The following is a 22,471-nucleotide window of genomic DNA, read 5'->3' as shown; positions in this document are numbered from 1 at the left end:
TGATGGGTAATGACCCTGCACCTGGCACCATCCGATAATCAGATTTAAATCAGCAGAATAATTCAAAAGGTTAGAAGGATTAAAGCCGTCTCTAAGTCTTGGGTAGCTATATACTGCTGGACCTGCCCAACAACACACCTGACAACTTGACTACCCAACAACCCCCCCCCCCCCCCTCCCCGACCACCCTAACCTCTCACCGCGCTCACCTTAGACACGCTCTCTCCTGTTGAAGTGGCTGGGATGTTTACTGGTGGGGGGGGGGGGGGGGGGGGGGGGGGATTGTGCCACTCCTGGCTTAGCGTGACATTCCTACGGCGATGGACATTGCACGGCACTGCACGGGATTCCTGGTTCCATCTGTTCACCTTGTCACTGGCCAGTCTTGGGGCAGCACGGTGACGTAGTGGTGGGTTGGCCCGTCCATATCGCCAAGTGCGCTTGTCGAGGGAGATTTGTTTCTGAAACCCTGTTGCGAAATCGGCTGCAAATAAATCTTGGATCGACTAGCTCGAAGAAGCAATCATTCATCAGAAATTATCAAAAGAAAGGGCAACACGGCGGCGCAGTGGTTAGCACTGCAGCCTCACGGCGCCGAGGTCCCGGGTTTGATCCCGGCTCTGGGTCACTGTCCGTGTGGAGTTTGCACATTCTCCCCGTGTCTGCGTGGGTTTCGCCCCCACAACCCAAAGATGTGCAGGGTAGGCGGATTGGCCATGCTAAATTGCCCCTTAATTGGGAAAAAAATGAATTGGGTGCTCTAGATTTATTTAACAAATTTTAAAAAAAAAGAAATGATCAAATGCATGAGAATGTAGGCCAGTAAAAACTGGACACGAAAGTAGCAATGAGGCCGATTGAGCGCTAAGTAGGAATGATTCACCAAGACTTGCAGACTAATTAAAGGACAATATTGGCCAAACATTTCATGGCGAGGATTATAAAGGATGTCTGAATGGACATCAGTCAGCATCTGGGTAAATGATCATGTTTCACAGCTGGGTCATGTTGAAATTCCCTATCCCTGTGCCAGGTGTTTGCGTTAATTTTGCGGCTAATGTGAGTTTTGTTTCTGTCTCCTGTGCACAGGTGATTCAGCAGGCACTCCATCGCCAGCCCAACACTGCCGCCCAGTACCTCCAACAGATGTACGCCGCCCAACAGCAGCACCTGATGCTGCAGACAGCCGCCCTGCAGCAGCAGCACCTGAGCAGCGCCCAGCTGCAGAGTCTGGCAGCCGTGCAGCAGGTAAGCAGGAGGCGGGGGAGCTGCGGAATGGATCCGGTGGCTGCTACAACGCACAGGAATACTGTCGGATTTGAATGAAATCTGTATTCAAAAACTTGCATGCTTCGGAAGGTCTGATGCTGTGTTTGTTGTTAACCTCCTGTAAAGTTTCGATCGAGCTCATGGTCTAGGAAGGCACGGCGGCGCAGTGGTTAGCACTCCTGCCTCACGGTGCCGAGGACCCGGTTTCAATCCCATCCACGGGTCACTGTCCATGTGGAGTTTGCACATTCTCCCCGTGTCATAGAATTTCATAGAATTTACAATGCAGAAGGAGGCCATTTGGCCCATCGAGTCTGCACCGGCCCTTACAAAGAGCATTCGACTGAAGCCCACGTGTCCACCCTGTCCCCATAATCCAGCAATCCCACTTAACATTTTCTGAACACTAAGGGCAATTTATCATGGCCAATCCACCTAACCTGCACATCTTTGGACTGTGGGAGGAAACCGGAGCACCCGGAGGAAACCCACGCACACACGGGGAGAAAGTGCAGAGTCCGCACAGACAGTGACCCAAGCCAGGAATCGAACCTGGGACCCTGGAGCTGTGAAGCAACTGTGCTAACCACTATGTTACCGTGCTGCCTGTCTGCGTGGGTCTCACCCCCACAACCCAAAGATGTGCAGGATTGACCACGCTAAATTGCCCCTTAATTGGAGAAAAAAAAAGAGAAAATGTGGGAGGAGGGTATTGATAACTTGAGCACTTAATAAAGAGAGATTTCTGAGACACTGGGTTAGGCGTGAGGCAGAGATATTCAATGTTGCATTCTGTAAATAGATTTAGTGCAAAATAATAGATTAGCATCTGGCTGCAGAATGTATTAACAGATGGGACTTAACAGCAAACATCCTGCAGAGTGGAAGAATTGCAGGAAAAACAGGCTCCTGATTGGGACAGCAGCAACATCTCCCTGTAAAAGCAGGCGGACTTCAGCTCATTTTCAGTGAGTTGGGAGGATAGTAACAACACAATTTCCATATGTAACCTCAGTCCCAGTCACGTGTGGCAGAGTGGGGGGGGTGGGGGGGGGGGGGGGGGGGATATTGTCCGATCCGCTGCGCTTGAGCCGGGAATAGTGGGATCTCTGCATTCAGCCCAGACGGACAGCCATGCTCCACAGACCCATGAACTGCATCATTCCATTCTCTCCTCAAACAAAAGCTGATTGATGGGAACGCGGGAATGGGGCCTGGAAGAAATTTGTTTGTACAAAAATGAGAGCTCTTTGAAATGTTTGTGTTGGTTACCTATCATCCCTTCAATGGATAATGGGAAAATACCTAACACATATAAAAGTGAATGGTCTTCACATCCCAGCATCAACTCCGATATCAATTGGTGTAGAAATAAAAGGTAGATAAAAGATGGTATTGTTTTTGTAGGCAGGGTCTCCCAGCTGCGTTGGGACATTAATGTGGTACCCGAGGAAGAAAATATTTGTTCTGAATCGTGTTTTGTTGAAATAATTCAAGCAATGGATGTGATCACATTAATGTCACGGATTCATTTCCGCTTGAAGTGACTTGAATTGTGGATGTAGACAGCCTAATAAATATTACATGGTGAGATTCCATTACAGCGGCAGTAATGGGCAGGCAGCAAGAATATTTGTGTGACTTCAGTGCATCAATATGGAAGCAGGATCTCGAAGCACTTCACCAAAACCACGGTCAGACGAAAAGTGAGGTTGGTTTGGCAGCTGTGGGGTGTGTCTGCGTACGATGGTTAATGTGGCCGACAGTAAAACAGCTGCTTGATCACATGGGACACCGTAACCAGGAACCATGGCGGCTGCCGGTATTGAGACCATACCCTGATAAAGAGACATCTGGTGTCCAAGACACAGCAGCTTCTCACAGGGCCTCCAGACCACAATCCATCTATCCTCCCACCATACAATTGTCAAAACGAAGGCAAACGTGAACCCGTGAAAATTCTGCAAAGGTAGAAACACTATAGCTGCCTCGGGCGGTGAATGTGGAACTCATCGAGATATACAGAGCAGGCACAATTCCTGAATTAGCTGGGGCAACAAGAGGAGAGTGTTGATTAATCTCAATCTCTGCTGGTTAAGGAATGTCTGCACTTCCTCATTAAACAAACAAACAGAAAAGTTCTGGAACTCTCAGCTGTTGAGGCTGGGGTGAATGAAAAATTGCTTTTGTGAGTTCGGTGGGACGTGGGGACAAGATACTGATCAGCCGTGATTTAATTGAATGGTGGAACAGACTCGAGAGTTAAGGCATCAACAGAGAGAAACCAAGTTAATATTTCAACTCCCTTTTGCTCCTCAGTGATTTTATTCAACGGACAACCCGCTTCCTAACACTCATCGTTCAGGAAGATGCTGCAACAGCCGGTATTTATTTTGACCGCAGTAAAATGTTCCAAGGTGTTTCAGAGAGTGTTATCAAACAACACTGAGCCATAACAGGAGGTATTAAGACGGAACCAGCTGAGTCAAAGAAGTAGGTTTTAAGCCTGATGTGACCATCAAGACACGTGGTTGGAAGTGAACAGTGGTTTTAATAGTCTTACAACTGAGCCTGCCTGTGACGAGATGAACTGGCAGCAGGCTCACAACCGCAGATCTTTATACTTCCAGTTTGTGGGAGGAGCCATGGGCGGAATCATGGGCGGAGCCAAAGGTGGAGCCCAGTACAAACTCCTCATCTCCCCCTATGGGCAGAACTGTGTAACTGCTCATATACCGAGCTTACATAGACACAACACATACCATTTCACAACAGTGTGAATTACGAGGAATGTGAGTCACCACAAAGCTGCATATTGAAGGAGGAGCAGTGAAATAGTGAGGCTTTAGGCTGTAAATTCCAGTGCTTGGGGCCCCAAGTAGCTGAAGGCACAGCCACTAACGATGGCGTGATTTGAAACCGGGAATATTCAAAAGGCCTGAATGAGAGCCGCAGAAACCTTGGAGGGTTGTGGGGGCTGGAGAAGATTACCGAGATGGAGAGGGGCGGGACCATGGAGGAGTTTGAAAACGAGGATAAGAATTGTAAAGGTCGGGCAGCACGGTGGTGCAGTGGGTTAGCCCTGCTGCCTCATGGCGCTGAGGTCCCAGGTTCGATCCTGGCTCTGCGTCACTGTCCGTGTGGAGTTTGCACATTCTCCCTGTGTCTGCGTGGGTCTCGCCCCCACAACCCAAAGACATGCAGGGTAGGTGAATTGGCCATGCTAAATAGCCTCTTAATTGGAAACAAAAATGAATTGGTACTCTAAATTTATTTTTTTAAATTGTAAAGTCGAGGCATTGTTTGTTTAACTGGGAGTGCGTGTAGGTCAATGTGCGTGGGTGATATGGGGACTTCATGTGAAAACAGAAAATGCTGGAAAATCTCAAGTCAGGCAGCATCTGTGGAGAGAGAAAGCGAGTTAACATTCCCAAGTCCATATTACCCTCCTTCAGATGGAGAATTGATGCAAGTTCGGACATGGAGAGAAGAGTTCCGAATGAGCGCACGTTTCTGGAGGGTGGAAGATGGGTTATTTGTGTGAGTACAAGAGAGGAACAACATTTCAACATATTCTCTTTGAGTGAATTGAGAGCTTAAATAATGGAGTGTGTTTAAACGTTATAATGTTTTAAAATGCATACATTGACGGGTGGCACAGTGGTTAGCACTGTTGCCTCACAGCGCCGACGACCCGGGTCATTCCCAGCCCCAGGTCACTGTCCGTGTGGAGTTTGCAGATTCTCCCCGTGTCTGCGTGGGTCTCAGCCCCACAATCCAAAAAGATGTGCGGTGTAGGCCACACTAAATTGCCCCATAATTGTGTATTCTAAATTTATTTTAAAAATGCATACATTGTGTCTTCAGAAGGAACACATCAATGAACAAATCTCTTGCTACAACTTGAGAAATTGCCAGGTTTGTAATGTAAATTCATAGAATTTTTCATAGAATTTACAGTGTAAAGGAGGCTATTCGGCCCATCGAGTCTGCACCGGCTCTTTGAAAGAGCACCCTACTCGAGGTCAACACCTCCACCCTATCCCCATAACCCAGTAACCCCACCCAACACTAAGGGCAATTGTGGACACTAAGGGCAATTTACCATGGCCAATCCACCTAACCTGCACATCTTTGGACTGTGGGAGGAAACCAGAGCACCCGGAGGAAACCCACGCACACACGTGGAGGACGTGCAGACTCCCCACAGACAGTGACCCAGTGGGGAATCAAACCTGGGACCCTGGAGCTGTGAAGCAATTGCGCTATCCACAATGCTACCGTGCACAGGAACATCTGGAGAAAACCCGTGGATTGTAATCCACTGTAATCTCAGCAGACTGGGCTGGAGGAAAAACCGCAATATACATTATTTATGGATAGGCCTGGCTGGCTGATGCAACACCATTAGATCCCAGCTGACATATTGGCTGGCTGCCCAGTTTATCAGCCCCAGCACAGGAGCTCAGTGTTTGTCCGGGTTGGAATTCCGAGTGGAATGTTAAAGAATAGTTTCTGCCGTATTCGGAGGGACTGTTGGGATGTTGCATTGCGTGTTGAATCGGTCAGAGTTACCACAAATTGTCATGTAGAGCTGTAAACATTTTAAACTTTTTTTGAATTTTTAAGGATATTTGGTTATAGTGGGAGGCGGGGGAGGTTGTTAATTATTATGAAGGATTTTACTGGGAAATTGCTTTGCCTGATGGGCGGGTTAGTAACCAGAGGCCGCATGTTGTAGATAATTTGAAGTCGGGGAGAGGTATAACCTCAGCGAGATGTTGTGATTTAGAAGGTGCAGCCAGAAAGGGCGGGAGGAAAAGACTCGAGCCTAACTTTCAAAAATGGAATGGGTAAAGATTTCAGGGCTATGCTGAGAGATCATTAAGGCTAATTAGGTAGCTTGTTCAAAAGAGCTCGGCTGGGTGCTCTTTCCAAGGACCGGTGCAGACTTGATGGGCCAAATGGCCTCCCTTATGAGCCAGCACAGGAAAGATGGCCTGAATGGCCTCGTCCTGTGCAATAATGTTCTGTGATTCTACAACAGTGGGAGTGCTAAAGTCTTCATACAGTGGAGCAGCATTCCAGACATGGGCACCCAGCAGCGAAGCTCCTGAATCGCAGAATGTTGCGCCAATTCTCACTGAGGCTCCGCGGCAGCAACGTCAGCCCTCTGCGACCCCAGTAAGACCTTGGCCTCCGTCTCTCTCTCCTTCCCTCTGCACTTTCATGGACGAAACTCTCTTATCACTGGCTGTAGTTCCAGGTTGCTCATTCCTCCAGCATCTCACCTAAGTGGAAATAGTATCGGGCGGGCTGTCCAACTGTGGAGGGCTTTGCGAATGAGTCATGTCTTGTCCCCAGCTGGTGACCAATTTCTGACTTTACAGCAGCTGCCTAAATTTAAATAAATTCTCAAGATGTGTATATTGCTGGCGAGGCACGGTTGACATTTGATCACCTCTAGTAGTAGTTGTCCTGTGAAGGTGTGTGGTAGTATGACTAGGGGTATTACGGTACCTCAGAGGTGAGCTGCTATTGGAGCAGAGGACTCGCTGCCCATTGGCCCGGATAAGTCATGTGCCTCTCAGCCGATTGGCTGAGAGGTAGGTAGCTCCGCCTACAAGGCGGGATATAAGAACCTGTGTTCCCCGGCAGTCGGCCATTCTTCTGTACGTCTGCTGCCGGGCACACATCTTGTGTATTAAAGCCATTTGTTTGGATCACATCTTCGCCTCATGTCCAATTGATGGTGCATCAAGGTGCCATTACTTGGAGCAGGTCAATAACAGCTGAGTAATGTGCTCGGCCCCCTGTTGTGGAGCTGTAGCCAAGAGCTGTAGCCAGGACAGATCGGGGCTGGATTCCACGTCAGCGTGGGAGCGGTGGTGTTTTACGTCAGGAAAACTGGTGCAAAATGGCCCCTGTTTTGCTGGGGGCTAGCAGGACAGCAGCGTAGAGCACCCAGCTCCAGCTGCCGATACAGACCGGAGAATTGCCGGGTCCAATTGTGATCTTCCCAAGGGCCCAACTGTCCTCCGATCACTTTGCCCAGATCAGTGACCAAACCTGACCTGGTTACTGACCGTCAGTACCATCATGGGCAGTGCATTTCCAAAGTGAGCCATCTGCTGCAGTGTGATGAGGTCAGGTATAATCCAGATGTTCTTCAATTAAGTTCCAGTGTTTGGCCAAGACTAAGAACAGTCCAAACAGGAGGGGCTGGATGTTCCGGTCCTCAAGCCCCGCGTTTTGTGGCAGCAGGATTCTCTATTCCCGACGCCTGTTAATGAGATTTTCCATTTGAAGCCGCCCCACACTGCCGGAAAATTCACGGGCAGGAGTGCGCTGCCAGTGGGAAAACCCAACAGCCAGAGAATGCCAGCGACATCGGGCTCCTTCCTGATGATGGGTCATTGATTTATTTCAATTTACTGTCAGATCTTCCCAGCTGCTGTCTCCGGGCAGGGCACCCTCTACAGGTTGGGATTTTCTGGTCCCGTTTGCCGCTGGGATCGTCACAGGCAGACGAAAAATGTTCCAAGCCAGCGAATGGTCTGTTGACTTTGGTCGCGCAGAGGGAGGGATACAGAAATTCTGCCCTCACTGAGAATCTGCAGATTGAGGTCGAAGGGAAAATGCTTTTTAAAAATATCATTTGAGTGCTTGGAATAGGTTTGCTAAATCAATGGTGTCACCGCCGTTATACCGCAGTGATTGAATAATCCTTCCTGCTCCAATTAACTGGCCGTCCTGAAATAACCATTTCAGGAAAGACCAAATTTGGTTATAGAATTGAAGCTCACCAGGAAATCCTCACTTTCAATTTCACCAACAGTATCTTGCTGCCATTGGTGGCTATACCTTCTGCTGCTAAGGTCCATGTCCTAAACTCTGGAATTCCCTCTCACATCTCGCCTCGAATCTTCCTTTAACACACATCTTAGAACCAGCCCCTTTGACCAGACAATGGTCAAATGGTCTCCTGGTATCTCAGCTAGGTCCTGCCTTCAGGTATATCCCAACATTAAACAGAACCAGGAGCTGTTGTGGAACGAGTGTCACTGTTGACCTGAGCACTCAGGGCCACCCATTACTCTTGATCGCATTCCTGGAATTCTGCTGCATGGTGCATGAAGAAGTGGGGGTCCAAGGAATCGAATGTGGTTGTGATTTTCCCAAATGGAATGGGAACCCTCAGCTCGGCAAAGATGTTCACAGGCAGTCAGTATTCATGGAATTGGAGACCACGTGAATCCGAAGAGGAAAAAGGCTTTTTTAATGGAAAAGCTCCCGTTTTGATCGAATCAATTTGAGCTGCGTTTTATCAGTGACAAATGGAGCGAGAGTCAGTGAACTTTGAACTGACTGAAGGCTGGCATTGTAACGCTTCTACATAATTCAGGAATTCTAACACCGCACTGATGGGATTTTCAGCAAAGCAATAAGAATGCAGATACCGACAAAACCCATCGCCCAAAATCCATCCATGAATCTATTATTTACATTTTCATTGAAGGCGTCATTAACTGCCTTGATTTTGAAAGGGTAGACTTTAAATTTGCAGTTGAACATTCACATTAAGTGGCGAATAACAGAAATCATTCAGCAGTTCTTCTGTGAAGGAGACAGCATCACACCACAAGCTGGGAGTTTAGCAAACAGATTTGCCAAAACCAGCTCCGAGGGTTTGCTACCTGACCCTTTGGCCCATTCCTTCTTTTTTTTTTTATAAATTTAGATTACCCAATTATTTTTTCCAATTAAGGGGCAATTTAGCGTGGCCAATCCACCTACTCTGCACATTTTTGGGTTGTGGGGGCGAAACCCACGCAGACACGGGGAGAATGTGCAAACTCCACACGGACAGTGACCCAGAGCCGGGACCGAACCTGGGACCTCAGCGCCGTGAGGCGGTTGTGCTAACCACTAGGCCACCGTGCTGCCCTCGGCCCATTCCTTCTAATGTGGTGGTCTGAATATCATTTAGTAATCACATTTTTCATGTAGAAATAAACGCCGTTTTTGATTCCTTGCTGGAAACTTGGTCCTACACACAGACACACCTTCAAAGGTGTATTTTTGAAAACGGAGATCCAAGTCTATTACTAGGCTTTTTACAAAAAAATTACTGAACTGATTGACCACTTTAGTATTCCCGTGAGAATAGCAAGTCCTGTTTTCTTTTTGTTTCACCTGTTTTTCCCTCCCTTTTCCTGACAAAGGTGCTGACATTTCTTGAGATCCTGGCTCTGTGGACATCTGACAGTAACTGGGCCCTGCGTAGATCTTGCTACAACTCGAACACTGAGACTGAATGTTCACAAGACTGGGCAGCTGATCCCAATGTAATCCAGTTTAACCCAGTGCACGCAGTGTTTACCTACAGCAAAGGCCACTACATTTCTTTTTCAAGTTGTCATCTAGTGACCCTACTTCTGGACTGGAAGCTCTGGGTTCAAGTCCAACGCCAGGACTTGTTCACGGAAGGAGCGTTCATAACGCGGTTCAGCGAGCTGATAATCACCTCCGGAATCCTTCCATCATTTCCCCACTATTCCCCAAAGGGAAAAAACGTGTGTGAATAATGACATGAAAACTTGTCATCTACTTAGCTTACCAAAGGATTGGATTGGATTGTTTTTTGTCATGTGTACCGAGGTACAGTGAACAGTATTGTTCTGCGTACAGTCCAGACAGATCATTCCATACATGAAAAGAAAATAGGGCAAATGTAAAATACACAATGTCAATACATAGACACAGGCATCGGGTGAAGATGTGTGAAGAGATCAGATTAATCCATAAGAAGATTGTTTAGGAGTCTGGTAACAGCGGGGAAGAAGCTGTTTTTGAGTCTGTTTGTGCGTGTTCTCAGACTTCTGCATCTCCTGCCCGATGGAAGAAGTTGGAAGAGTGAGTAAGCCAGGTGGGAGGGGTCTTTGATTATGCTGCCCGCTTTCCTCAGGCAGCGGGAGGTGTAGACCGAGTCAATGGATTTTTAAAAATAAATTTAGAGTACCCAATTAATTTTTTTTTCCAATTAAAGGGCAATTTAGCGTGGCCAATCCACCTACCCTGCACATCTTTGGGGTGTGGGGGCGAAACCCACGCAAACACGGGGAGAATGTGCAAACTCCACACGGACAGGGACTCAGAGCCGGGATCGAATCTGGGACCTCGGCCCCATGAGGCAGCAGTGCTAACCACTGGATGGTGTCAATGGATGGGAGGCGGATTCGTGTAATGGACCGGGCTGTATTCACGGCTCTCTGAAGTTTCTTGCAGTCTTGGGCCGAGCAGTTGCCATACCAGGCTGTGATGCAGCCAGATAGGATACTTTCTATGGTGCATCTGTAAAAGTTGGTAAGAGTCGGGTTGTTATTGATCTTAAATAGCCACTGGTTCAGTGTGGCAGTGACATTGGTAGCAAGGAGCATACTTGGATTACATCCACCTGTGGATAATGGAGTGAAGATCATTGTGGGCAAGACCAAAGTTATGGTGAAAGAGAAACAGTTAAATAGATCCGGTGAGACAATTTAACCATGTGGGCAAGGCTGAATGAAGATGGCAGATATGGCAGGGACTTGAGATTTAGGATTTAAATGGCAAAATGAGAGAGGGAGAGAGAGAAATGGCATTTAATCAAACAATGAAGATATTGCCTGAATAATGGAATAGCGAACTGGCGAAAAAGTGAGCTAAGTGTTTGATGTGGGTTCTGTTGTGAAAAGTGGATGGTCCAATTTCTCGAAATATTGAGATGTTTGTTTGCAAAAGCATCAAGAAAGCAAGTGGTCCAGATTTAAGAATTATAGATGAGCTGGAGTGGGCAACGATACAGGAAGAAAGCGATTGGTTTGGGTTTGAGCTAAGATGGGATGTGAAAGAGGTGATTGAAAAATGGATGAAAGGTAAAAGGCCAATGGTGGAAAAGGAGAAATTGGTTCTGGACCACACAGAGATTGAGAGTTGGGGTCAGGGGTGGTGGGAGAGTTGGGGTCGGGGGGATGGAGGGGGGTTGGGAGTGTTGGGGTCGGGGGGGGTGGGGGGGGGGGGGAGTGTTGGGGTCGGGGGGGTGGGAGTGTTGGGGTGGGGGGGGATGGGAGTGTTGGGGTGGGAGCGGGGGGGGTGGGGGGAGTGTTGGGGTTGGTCGGGGGGGTGGGAGTGTTTGGGTCGGGGGGAGTGTTGGGGTGGGAGCGGGGGGGGGGGGGGGAGTGTTGGGGTTGGATGGAGGGGCGTGGGAGTGCAGGGGTTTGGGGGTTGGAGTGTTGGGGTTGGAGGGGGATGGAGGAGGGGTGGGAGTGTTGGGGTCGGGGGGATGGAGGGGGGTTGGGAGTGTTGGGGTCGGGGGGGGATGGAGGGGGGGTGGGAGTGTTTGGGACGGGGTGAGTGTCGGGGATGGGGGTTGATGGGAGTAATGGGGTTAGGGTTGGATGGAGGGGGGTGGGAGTGCAGGGGTTGGAGAGGGATGGGAGTGTTGGGGGTTGGAGAGGGATGGAGGGGGGTGGGAGTGTTGGGGGTTGGAGAGGGATGGAGGGGGGTGGGAGTGTTGGGGTCGGGGGGGTGGGAGTGTTGGGGTTGGAGGGGGGGTTGGAGTGTTGGGGTTGGAGGGGGATGGAGGGGGGGTTGGAGTGTTGGGGTTGGAGGGGGATGGAGGGGGGGTGGGAGTGTTGGGGGTTAGAGAGGGATGGAGGGGTGTGGGAGTGTTGGGGTCGGGGGGGTGGGAGTGTTGGGGTTGGAGGGGGGATGGAGGGGGGGTTGGAGTGTTGGGGTTGGAGGGGGATGGAGTGTTGGGGTTGGAGGGGGATGGAGGGGGGGGTGGGAGTGTTGGGGGTTGGAGAGGGATGGAGGGGGGTGGGAGTGTTGGGGTCGGGGGGGTGGGAGTGTTGGGGTTGGAGGGGGGATGGAGGGGGGTTGGAGGGGGGTTGGAGTGTTGGGGTTGGAGGGGGGTGGAGGGGGGTGGGAGTGTTGGGGTCGGGGGGATGGAGGGGGGGTTGGGAGTGTTGGGGTCGAGGGGGATGGAGGGGGGGTTGGGAGTGTTGGGGGTTGGGGGTTTGGAGTGTTGGGGTTGGGGTCGGGGGGGATGGAGGGGGGGTTGGGAGTGTTGGGGTCGAGGGGGATGGAGGGGGGGTTGGGAGTGTTGGGGGTTGGGGGTTTGGAGTGTTGGGGTTGGGGTCGGGGGGATGGAGGGGGGGGTTGGGAGTGTTAGGGGTCAGGGGGGGTGGGAGTGTTGGGGTCGGGGGGGGATGGAGGGGGGGGTTGGGAGTGTTGGAGTTGGAGGGGGATGGAGGAGGGATTGGGAGTGTTAGGGGTCAGGGGGGTGGGAGTGTTGGGGATGGAGTGGGGGGGTTGGGGAGTGTTGGGGTCAGGGGGGTGGGAGTGTTGGGGTCAGAGGGGTGGGAGTGTTGGTGTCAGGGGGGTGGGAGTGTTTGGGTTGGAGGGGGATGGAGGGGGGGGGTTGGGGAGTGTTGGGGTCAGGGGGGTGGGAGTGTTGGGGTTGGGGAGATGAAGGGCAGAAAGGGGGGGGGGGAATAAGGGAGAGGGCCCCTCTGCTGTGTGATGTTGTGGAGGATGCAGCATGGCCACCACAATTTGAGACCCTCCTATACTGGATGGCCCCACCTGGGTGGTCCAGGCACCCGAACCGCACCTTCAGGGCTTTGAAACACTGCTCGATGACGTTGCTGGTTGGGCATCATTGTAACAGTTCTCCACATCGGTCTGGGGCCTCCAGATAGGCATCAGCAGCCACGACTGCAGTGAGTAACCCTGTTGCCCAAGAGCCAACCCCTCGAGGCAGCACGGTGGCCTAGTGGTTAGCACTGTTCCCTCATGACGCGGAGGAACCAGGTTCGATCCCGGCTCTGGGTCACTATCCGTGTGGAGTTTGCACATTCTCCCCGTGTCTGCATGGGTCTCACCCCCACAACCCAAAGATGTGCAGGGCAGGTGGATTGGCCATGCTAAATTGCCCCTTAATTGAAAAACATAATTGGGTACTCTAAATTTATATATTTTCTTAAAAGCTGATCCCTCACCAAGGGAGTGCCTCAAAGGTGTCCGGTATTGTCGAATGTGCCAGGACAAATGCGCCGTGCACATTGCCTGGATATCGGGCGAGGATGTGCATGATGTGCAACCAGTGGTCACGCACCAACTGCACGTACATAGAGTGGCGTGTGTGCCTGCGCGTCCCTTTGGAGGGCGGTGAGCTGCCTTCTTGAGCCGCTCCAGTCCTTCACATGTAGGTACACCCGCACTGCTGTTAGGGAGGGGTTTCCAGGATGTTGTGACAGTGCAGGAGCGGCAATATATTTCCCAGTGTACATATGTATAGAGTATGATTGTGTGTATTGCATATTGGGTGTAAAGTGTGTAGCTGTGTATATGTATTTATTGGGTGTAAAGTGTGTAGCTGTGTATATGTATTTATTGGGTGTAAAGTGTGTAGCTGTGTATATGTATTTTCCCCCTGAAGTGGGAATTTGTCTTTGATGATACACTATGTCCAGACCATGAAACTGTTACATTTTATTCTCTGGTCTGTCTTGAGTTTGCTGAATATTGCGTATGGACAGGACACTGCTTTTCTCTGACATTGCTGATCCAATACTCCGTTTGTGCGTTGACACAGAGGGAGGATTCGGTTGACATACTGAGGGGATTTGTGTTGCCCGTCAACCTCAATAATTTATTGTCTGTCAAAACTTTCATCAGGGAGAGGGTGAAAATCGAGAGCTCAGAAACATGTGATTTAAGAATGTTCCATTTGAAATGCATCGATGTCAAACTATTTTCAGCCACAAATGACTTTATTGGGGTGAAGTCATGATTTAAAAATATAAATGCCGTTGGAGCTTTTCCGCAGGCTTGTATTGAATTTGAACGTTGGAACCTCTTTGTGAGGTTAGAGGATGATAAGCGTATTAGCTTGGCATCAGCCAGTCAGTATTCTGTCCATCAAAATGCAGTTAGGAGGTATCTGAGCTGTCATTGAGCTCCGCTTCCAAAACCTAAAAGCTTCTTGACTGAAAATTACAACAACAAATGAGACCTTTCGGGAAGGAGTGGATGCGGGCTGATGCTTCAGGTGGCAATAAGTGGTTTGTGTTCAGGCCGGGATTCAATTTAACCTGAGTTGTAAGTGATCTTTGTCACAGCGATGGGGGTGGTAATCGAGAAAAGAGACAAGTGGGGTCACCCCAGCTGCCACAGCTTCGATCTGGTGTCTAGCAGGATGGAACAGTAATGCATCATCTCAGACAGCTGAATCCGATTTCCACTAGGAGAGACAGACGGTCCAGAACTAGAAAAATATATTAAGAGGTATGATGATGAGAGGGATTTGGCTAAGGATCAGATTACACACGAGAGGTTTCTGCACAGAAGAGAAAGTACCAGCTAATTGCCTTGAGGTTTTATTTCTGTGTGATAATGAGCGACAAGCCATCTTCAAAATCTGCTCCATGTGGCAATAACAATGGATTAAGTCTCTGTTCCCCGCTCTTTAGAAAAGTGGTCAAAGACTTTAATTTCGTTAATGATGTCATTGCATTTGGAAATAAGTGGAGGAAAGGCAGACTCATCAGCCAGCGTGAAACCTTCAGTCCTACCCTCGAACACCCAGCATCGTTACCAGGAGCCGTACGTTTGTTTAGCAGAGATTTTAGTTTGAGAACTTGCACTCCTGTGACCTCCTGCTCCCCACCTCTGTATTGATGTGATGAAGTGTCCAATAGCCACCTCTATCGATAAATGCTGTATGCAGTGGGCGGATCTGAAATGAGATTGCTAACTTGTTCAATCACAGATCCTGCTCCGGAAAATCAGTGCACAGGACTGTTGACTGCATTGATTTGACTCTTAATTTTCGATAGGTTTATAACTCGACAAGCAAATGTCAGATGTTGATTAAATGGAGAGTGATCTTAAATAATGGCTCACTGCGGTTAAGAAGATCTTTACTTTCTAAATTAATAAAGTACTGTCATCCCAGAATCTTTAACTTCTGCTACCAAGCATTAATTGAAACCCATCGACTAAATTTTACAGAGGATTTAGTAGTTATCAGGTTGTAAAATTACTCGATAGTAACATTATTATCTGAAGTTTAAGACACAAAGATTTACCTCGGCCAATTCTGTAATAATCCAGAATGTGTTTGAAACGTGGCCCGACAGGTTGATTATCTCTCAGCAAATCTTCCAATGTGCCTGATCGCAGACGGAGAAACTGGATACCTGTTTTTGGGAAAGATCCGATTCTCAAATTCCATGTTTAAAATTTATTCAGATATCTGGGACGGGATTCTCCCCAATCCCCGCAATGACCCAATGCCGGTGTAAGCGTCGGGCTGACCGGAAGTTACGGAATCCTCCGCACTTCTGGGGGCTAGGCCAGCGCCGGAGGTTTTTTTTTAAATTTAGAGTACCCAATTCATTTTGTCCAATTAAGGGGCATGCGCAGACTGGCCAGCGTATTCTGGCGTGCGCAGACCGGCCAGCGTATTCTGGCGTGCGCAGACCGGCCAGCGTATTCTGGCGTGCGCAGACCGGCCAGCGTATTCTGGCGTGCGCAGACCGGCCAGTGTATTCTGGCGTGCGCAGACCGGCCAGCGTATTCTGGCCTGCGCAGACCGGCCAGCGTATTCTGGCGTGCGCAGACCGGCCAGCGTATTCTAGCGTGCGCAGACCGGCCAGCGTATTCTGGCGTGCGCAGACCGGCCAGCGTATTCTGGCGTGCGCAGACCGGCCAGCGTATTCTGGCCTGCGCAGACCGGCCAGCGTATTCTGGCCCGCGCAGACCGGCCAGCATATTCTAGCCCGCGCAGACCGGCCAGCGTATTCTGGCGTGCGCAGACGAGCCAGCGTATTCTAGCGTGCGCAGACCGGCCAGCGTATTCTAGCACGCGCAGACCGGCCAGCGTATTCTAGCACGCGCAGACCGACCAGCGTATTTTAGAGCGTGCAGACCGGCCAGCGTATTCTAGCGCGCGCAGACCGGCCAGCGTATTCTAGCGTGCGCAGACCGGCCAGCGTATTCTAGAGTGCGCAGACCGGCCAGCGTATTCTAGCGCGCGCAGACCGGCCAGCGTATTCTAGCGTGCGCAGACCGGCCAGCGTATTCTAGCGCGCGCAGACCGGCCAGCGTATTCTGCCGCATGCACAGGGGGATGTCTTCTCCCCGCCGGCCACGGCAGAGCCCTACAGGGGCCGGCGCAGAAGGAAAGAGTGCCCCCACGGCACAGGCCCACCCACAGATTGGTGGGCCCCAATCGCGGGCCAGGCCACCGTGGGGGCCCCTGCCCCCAGGGCAGGATCCCCCCCCCGAGGACCGCGCCAGCCGGCCCACCAGCCAGGTCCCGCCATGTGGGACCATGTCCAATTCATACCGGCGGGACTGGCCAGAAATCGAAGGCCGCTCGGCCCATCGGAGCCCAGAGAATTGCCGGGGGGGGGGGGGGGGGTCGCTACCAACGGACCCCGATCGACGTGGAGTGATCCCGCCCCCGCCCGAAAACCAGCGCCGGAGAATACGGCAGCCGGTGGCGGGGCGGGATTCACGCAGCCTCCCGGTGATTCTCCGACCCGGCGGGGGGGGGCGGAGAATCCCGCCCCTGAAATCCAGGGAATTAGCTGGAATAATAATCCAGATTTCTGTCGCCACCTGCCGTTATTTAACCTTTGATAGTTTGTTTCACCTGCACGATGTTCTGAATTAAAATATTTCTGCCTCGGCAGCACGGTGGCACAGTGGTTAGCACTGCTGCCTCACGGCGCTGAGGTCCCGGGATCGATCCCGGCTCTGGGTCACTGTCCGTGTGGAGTTTGCACATTCTCCCCGTGTCTGCGTGGGTTTCACCCCCACATCCCAAAATGTGCAGGGTAGGTGGATTGGCCACGCTAAATTGCCCCTTAATTGGAAAAATTTAATTGGGCAATCTAAATTTATTTTTAAAAATAGATTTCTGCCTGAATATTAGAATTAATATATTGTTAGGTTGCTGGATATTTGGGCAGCGCGGTCACATAGTGGTTAGCACTGTTGCTTCACAGTGTCAGGGTCCCAGGTTTGACTCCCGCTTGGGTCACTGTCTGTGTGGAGTCTGCATGTTCTCCCGTCTCTGCGTGGGTTTCCTCCGGGTGCTCCGGTTTCCTCCCACAAGTCCCGAAAGACGTGCTGTTAGGTGAATTGAACATTCTGAGTTCTTCCTCTTGTGTACCCGAACAGGCGCCGGAATGTGGGGATTTTCACAGCTACTTCATTGCAGAATTAATGCAAGACTACTCGTGGCAGTAATAAAGATTATTATTTACTCCAAAAATGACCCTGACACAGTGGAGCCTGAAATACCTAACAAAGTAGAAAGTCATGATCTTGCTGATTATCCATTAGAATGCTTTTTTTTCCAAGGTTTAAAGTCTTGTATGATGCAGCATCTCACTGCTCTCACCCACCTCCTGTGTGATATGAATCAGCTGCATAGTGCTGTAAGATTACATAGTGTGTGTTTTCTCCAGCACTTGTCCTCTGCTGCTTACGATATGTTTACAAGACTCAAATCTGGGGACTGGTGATTATCTGGGGAGGGAGTGACATTTATGGAAATTCCACTGTGATTGTTGCACAATATTAACACAAAATGTTCACTTGAGCAACAAGCACTGGATTGCTTACAGAATCTGGAAGCTGATGGCTGGTTGGAAGGTTTAGCTGTGAACTTGGTGTGTCGTATTTTGAAAATTTACTGTATACGGTGAATTGAAAGAAAATTTATATCTGGCTTTGAGTTGGAATTATTCACAAGAGTCTCCGTACCTGCTTTTACGTTTCAGGTTGCAGGTCAGTAACTAGCTTTCTGTGCATCTTAATACTGTGTTGCATCCATAATGAAAGGTGACAGTTAGGAATAGTAAACAAGCCCTGAAGTCTAAACCAGTTTTTTTCGCACTTTTTTTCCTGGACCCACTTTTAACAACCGGCTGACCTTCTGAACCCAAGCTGGTCTCCTCTGATCCCATAAATTCCTTATAAATGTCAGAAACGCTCCCCTCACCTATCCATCCTCTGGAAACTACCCTGTCCTGACTCCCCCTTAGTGACAGGAGTGGGAAGGTTGGTACCTGTCTACGCAGAAAGTCCCGCACTTGCAGATAACAAAATTAGTTTCCCCCACCAATGCAAACTTCTCCAGCGCCCTCGTACTCGGAAAGCTCCCCTCTATAAACAAGTCCCCCATCCTCTCAAACCCCGCTCTCCACCATATTCAGAACCCCCCCCCCCCCCCCCCCCCCGTCCATTCTCCCCGGGGCAAACCGGTGATTATCGCAGATTCGGGACCCACTGCTCCCACATATCTCCTCCATTGCCCCCAGAAGGCCGTCGCCACCACGGGGCTGGTGGGGTACCGTGCCGGCGGGAACGGCAGAGGCGCAGTTACCAGCACCCCCAAACTTGTGCCCTTGCAAGAAGCCGCCTCCATAAGACTTCAAAAACTTACCCACACAGCTTCTTAAAACCAACATTGTGACAGTTGACTTGGCAAAATTGAGTGGGGAATGTTGAGAAAGCACAAATGTGCAATTGAAAGCCACAGCGTGAAGATTTTGGACAAGAAGAACATATATATAACCCAAACCTTTTCTGAATAAGGTGAATATAATAACAAATATCCCCAATCTAATGGGGGGGGGGTTTCGCCTTGGTAATGGGGGGGGGGGGGTTTGCCTTGGTAATGGGGGGGAGGTTTCGCCTTGGTAATGGGGGGGGGGGTTTCGCCTTGGTAATGGGGGGGGGTTTCGCCTTGGTAATGGGGGGGGGGTTCGCCTTGGTAATGGGGGGGTTTCGCCTTGGTAATGGGGGGGGGTTCGCCTTGGTAATGGGGGGGTTTCGCCTTGGTAATGGGGGGGTTTCGCCTTGGTAATGGGGGGGGGTCGCCTTGTTCATAGCTGCTGCAACGTAAGATATTTAAGTCTGTTCGTCAGGCATTTTTAATTATTTAGAATTCTCAGAGAATCATAGAATTTACAGTACAGAAGGAGGCCATTTGGCCCATCGAGTCAGCACCAGCCCTTGGAAAGACCACCCTACTTAAGGCCACACCTCCACCCTGTCCCCATAACCCAGTGACCCCACCTAACCTTTTTGGATACTATTCATTACGGCCAATCCACCTAACCCGCACATCTTGAGGAAACCTGAGCACCTGGAGGAAACCCACGCACACACGGGGAGAACGTGCAGATTCTGCACAGACAGTGACCCAGCGGGGAATCAAACTCGGGTCCCTGGAGCTGTGAAGCAACAGCGCTAACCACTGTCCTACCGTGCCACAAACTTGAATATTGGTAGAGCCCTTCCAATTAATAATCATTACTTTGCTTACCTCATAAAAATGTTACAGTTCTGTTCAGTTGTAAATTTGTTTTGTTATGAATATGAAATTTGATCCAGTAAGGTGTCATAATATGCAAACATGCAACCAATGAACATAGCCAATGGGCCGTCAGAACACTCGGAGGTGGCATCACCACAAGGGGACATGACATAAACACTATAAAAGGGATGAGGCACTCATACCCTGCCTCTTTCCACAGACAGACATCTAGAGAGTTAGACAGGGTTGATCAGCAGCCTCACACCCCAGCACGTAGCTTAGAGCAAGCTGCTACAGTTAGACTGAGTTACTGCAGTTAGATTAGCAGAGAGTCAAACTCATTTGAGAACTGTGTTAATAATTCAATAAACACGTTGAACTCATTTCAGAGTCTGAAGCATCCTTTAGTTAAGACTGCATCAAGTAGCAGCCTGTGTTATCCGAAGCAGCAGAACACACCATAGATGCCCCAAACAAAGATTTTATGGGAAAAGATATGACTGAGCTGGGGTGAGGTGGGCGCAGCATATTTTTAAAAATTCTCCGCCATATTTTCAAATGCTTCTTGTTGCTTATCTCGGTAATCTCCTCCAACCCTACAATACGTTGAGATATCTGCGCCTCCTTCAATCCTAATCTTTGGGGTATTCCCAATTTAATTGCCCCACTCTTGGCTGCACCTTCAGGTGTCTCAATTCTAGAAATAATGCCTCAAACATTCCCACCCCTCTCCCTGCCTGTAAAGATGTTCACTAAAGCTTACCTGATCTGCCCAAATATCACTCCGTGTGGCCTGGTGTCTGTCCACTCTTGTGTGAAATGCCGTGGGCTGTTTTACTACCAGCCTCCACGAACAGGCGCCGGAATGTGGCGACTAGGGGCTTTTCACAGTAACTTCATTGAAGCCTACTCGTGACAATAAGCGATTTTCATTTCATTTCATTTTTTCATATGGGCCGCACGTTGGCACAGTGGTTAGCACTGGCCAATCCACCTAGCCTGCACACCTTTGGGCTGTGGGGGTGAGACCCACGCAGACACGGGGAGAATGTGCAAACTCCACACGGACAGTGACCCGGGGCCGGGATCAAACCCGGGTCCTCGGCGCCATGGGGCAGCAGTGCTAGCCACTGTGCTACCGTGCCGCCCTGTGTTTACCCCACCTTGCAGCTGAAAACCCTTTTTAAGGTTTCTTTTGCATGATGCCACCATGCTTTCATTCCAGTTCGATTTAAGCACATCATTTGCATTCTGTTGCGAAATATTTTTAAGTACAGCATTTGTCAACTCCTTCCGCGCAGTGATACACGAAGACTGATTGGCAGGACAAGACGAAGTCGGCAGTTATTTTCAGTGAGCTGTTTAAATCATCAAAGCAAAATATTGTGAATGCTGTGAATGTGTAGCGGAAACATGAAATACTCAACAGATCGGGTAACACCTGAAGCGAATCAGAACCTTTCATCAGAACTCCTGTTGAAATCACTTTTGATTCCCTATATTTACAGCAGTGATCACATTTTTAAAAGTACATCACAGGTTGCAATGTATTTTGGGAAGTGCTGAGGTCCCAAAAGGCTATATATAAATGCAGGTGTTTCCACCTCGGCAAAATGAAACTGGTACTGAGGAAAGAAAGGGTGATTCCCCTGAGACCGAGTGAGGTTTGTTATTCAGACCATCGGAGTCATTCGAATATTTGCCGGTTGTGTTTTGTATTTAGCAGAGATCATTTTACGAATAATTCTGCTTTGAGCGCCTCTTTTTTTTGTCACTAACAGGATGTGGGCGTAGCTGTATGGCCAGCGTTTATTGTTCATTCCTTGTTGCCGCTGAGAAGGTAATGGTGAGCTGTCTTCTTGAACCGCTGCAGTCCATGAGGTGTAGGTGCATCCACTGTGCTGTTAGCGAGGGAGGATTCTGTCCCAGCGACAGTGAAGGAACGGCGATACATTTCCAAGTCAGGGTGGTGAGTGACTTGGAGGGAACCTCCAGGTGGTGGGGATCCCAAGTATCTGCTGCTCTTGTCCTTCTAGATGGTAGTGGTCATGGGTTTGGAAGGTGCTGTCTAAGGAGACTTGGTGAGTTACTGCAGTGCATCTTGTAGATGGGACACACGGCTCACTCGTCAGTGGTGATGGAAGGAGTGAACGTTTATGGAAGGGGTGCTAATCAACCAGGCTGCTTTGTCCTGGATGATGTCAAGCATATTGATAATAATAATAATTGCTTATTGTCACAAGTAGGCTTCAATGACGTTACTGTGAAAAGCCCCTAGTCACCAGTATTGTTGGAGCTGCACTCATCCAGGCAAGTGGAGAGTATTCCATTATACTCCTGACTTGAGCCTTGTAGATGGACATTCAGTTATGGTAATGCCAGTGATAACATTTCCATTGCAATTGAATTAAATTACTTTCAAATTGAACAAATGTGCATAAACGTTGGGCTGGATTCTCCGTTGCCTGACGCCGAAATCGTAATCGGCGATCGGGCGGAGAATGGGCTAAGACGCCCAAATCGAGGCAGGTGCCAGCGTGCGAACGGTGACGTTTCACGCCAGAAAAACTGGCGCAAAACGGCCACCGATTTGCAGTTTTGCTGGGGGCTAGTAGGATGGCAGTGTAGAGCCCCCAGCGGAAGCTGCTCACCACGAGCACGGCCTGAAAATAGTACCCCCTCCCCCACCTTTCAGCCAGCTCGCGCACCCTAGACCCCCCCCCCCCACACTGCCCACAATTGGCCCTCCCCCCCCCCCCACTGCCCACAATTGGCCCTCCCTTCCCCCCCCCCCCCCCCCCACTGCCCACAATTGGCCCT

General features: G+C 49.9%; 1 protein-coding gene across 1 annotated transcript in view; it reads left to right on the top strand.

Annotated features, from left to right (window-relative positions):
• Window positions 1–22,471, top strand: part of LOC119951066 (polyhomeotic-like protein 2) — a 313,199-nt gene that overhangs the window by 182,273 nt on the left and 108,455 nt on the right. Inside the window, exon 4 of the mRNA XM_038774103.1 lies at window positions 1,090–1,248. Coding sequence (XP_038630031.1) covers window positions 1,090–1,248 — 159 coding nt within the window. The remainder of the gene's footprint in view (window positions 1–1,089; window positions 1,249–22,471) is intronic.

This window comes from Scyliorhinus canicula, chromosome 16, assembly GCF_902713615.1.
Source record: "Scyliorhinus canicula chromosome 16, sScyCan1.1, whole genome shotgun sequence".
NCBI classification, from domain to species: domain Eukaryota; kingdom Metazoa; phylum Chordata; class Chondrichthyes; order Carcharhiniformes; family Scyliorhinidae; genus Scyliorhinus; species Scyliorhinus canicula.
Note: the sequence above shows the minus strand (reverse complement) of the source record. Positions and strands in the feature narration are given on the sequence as shown.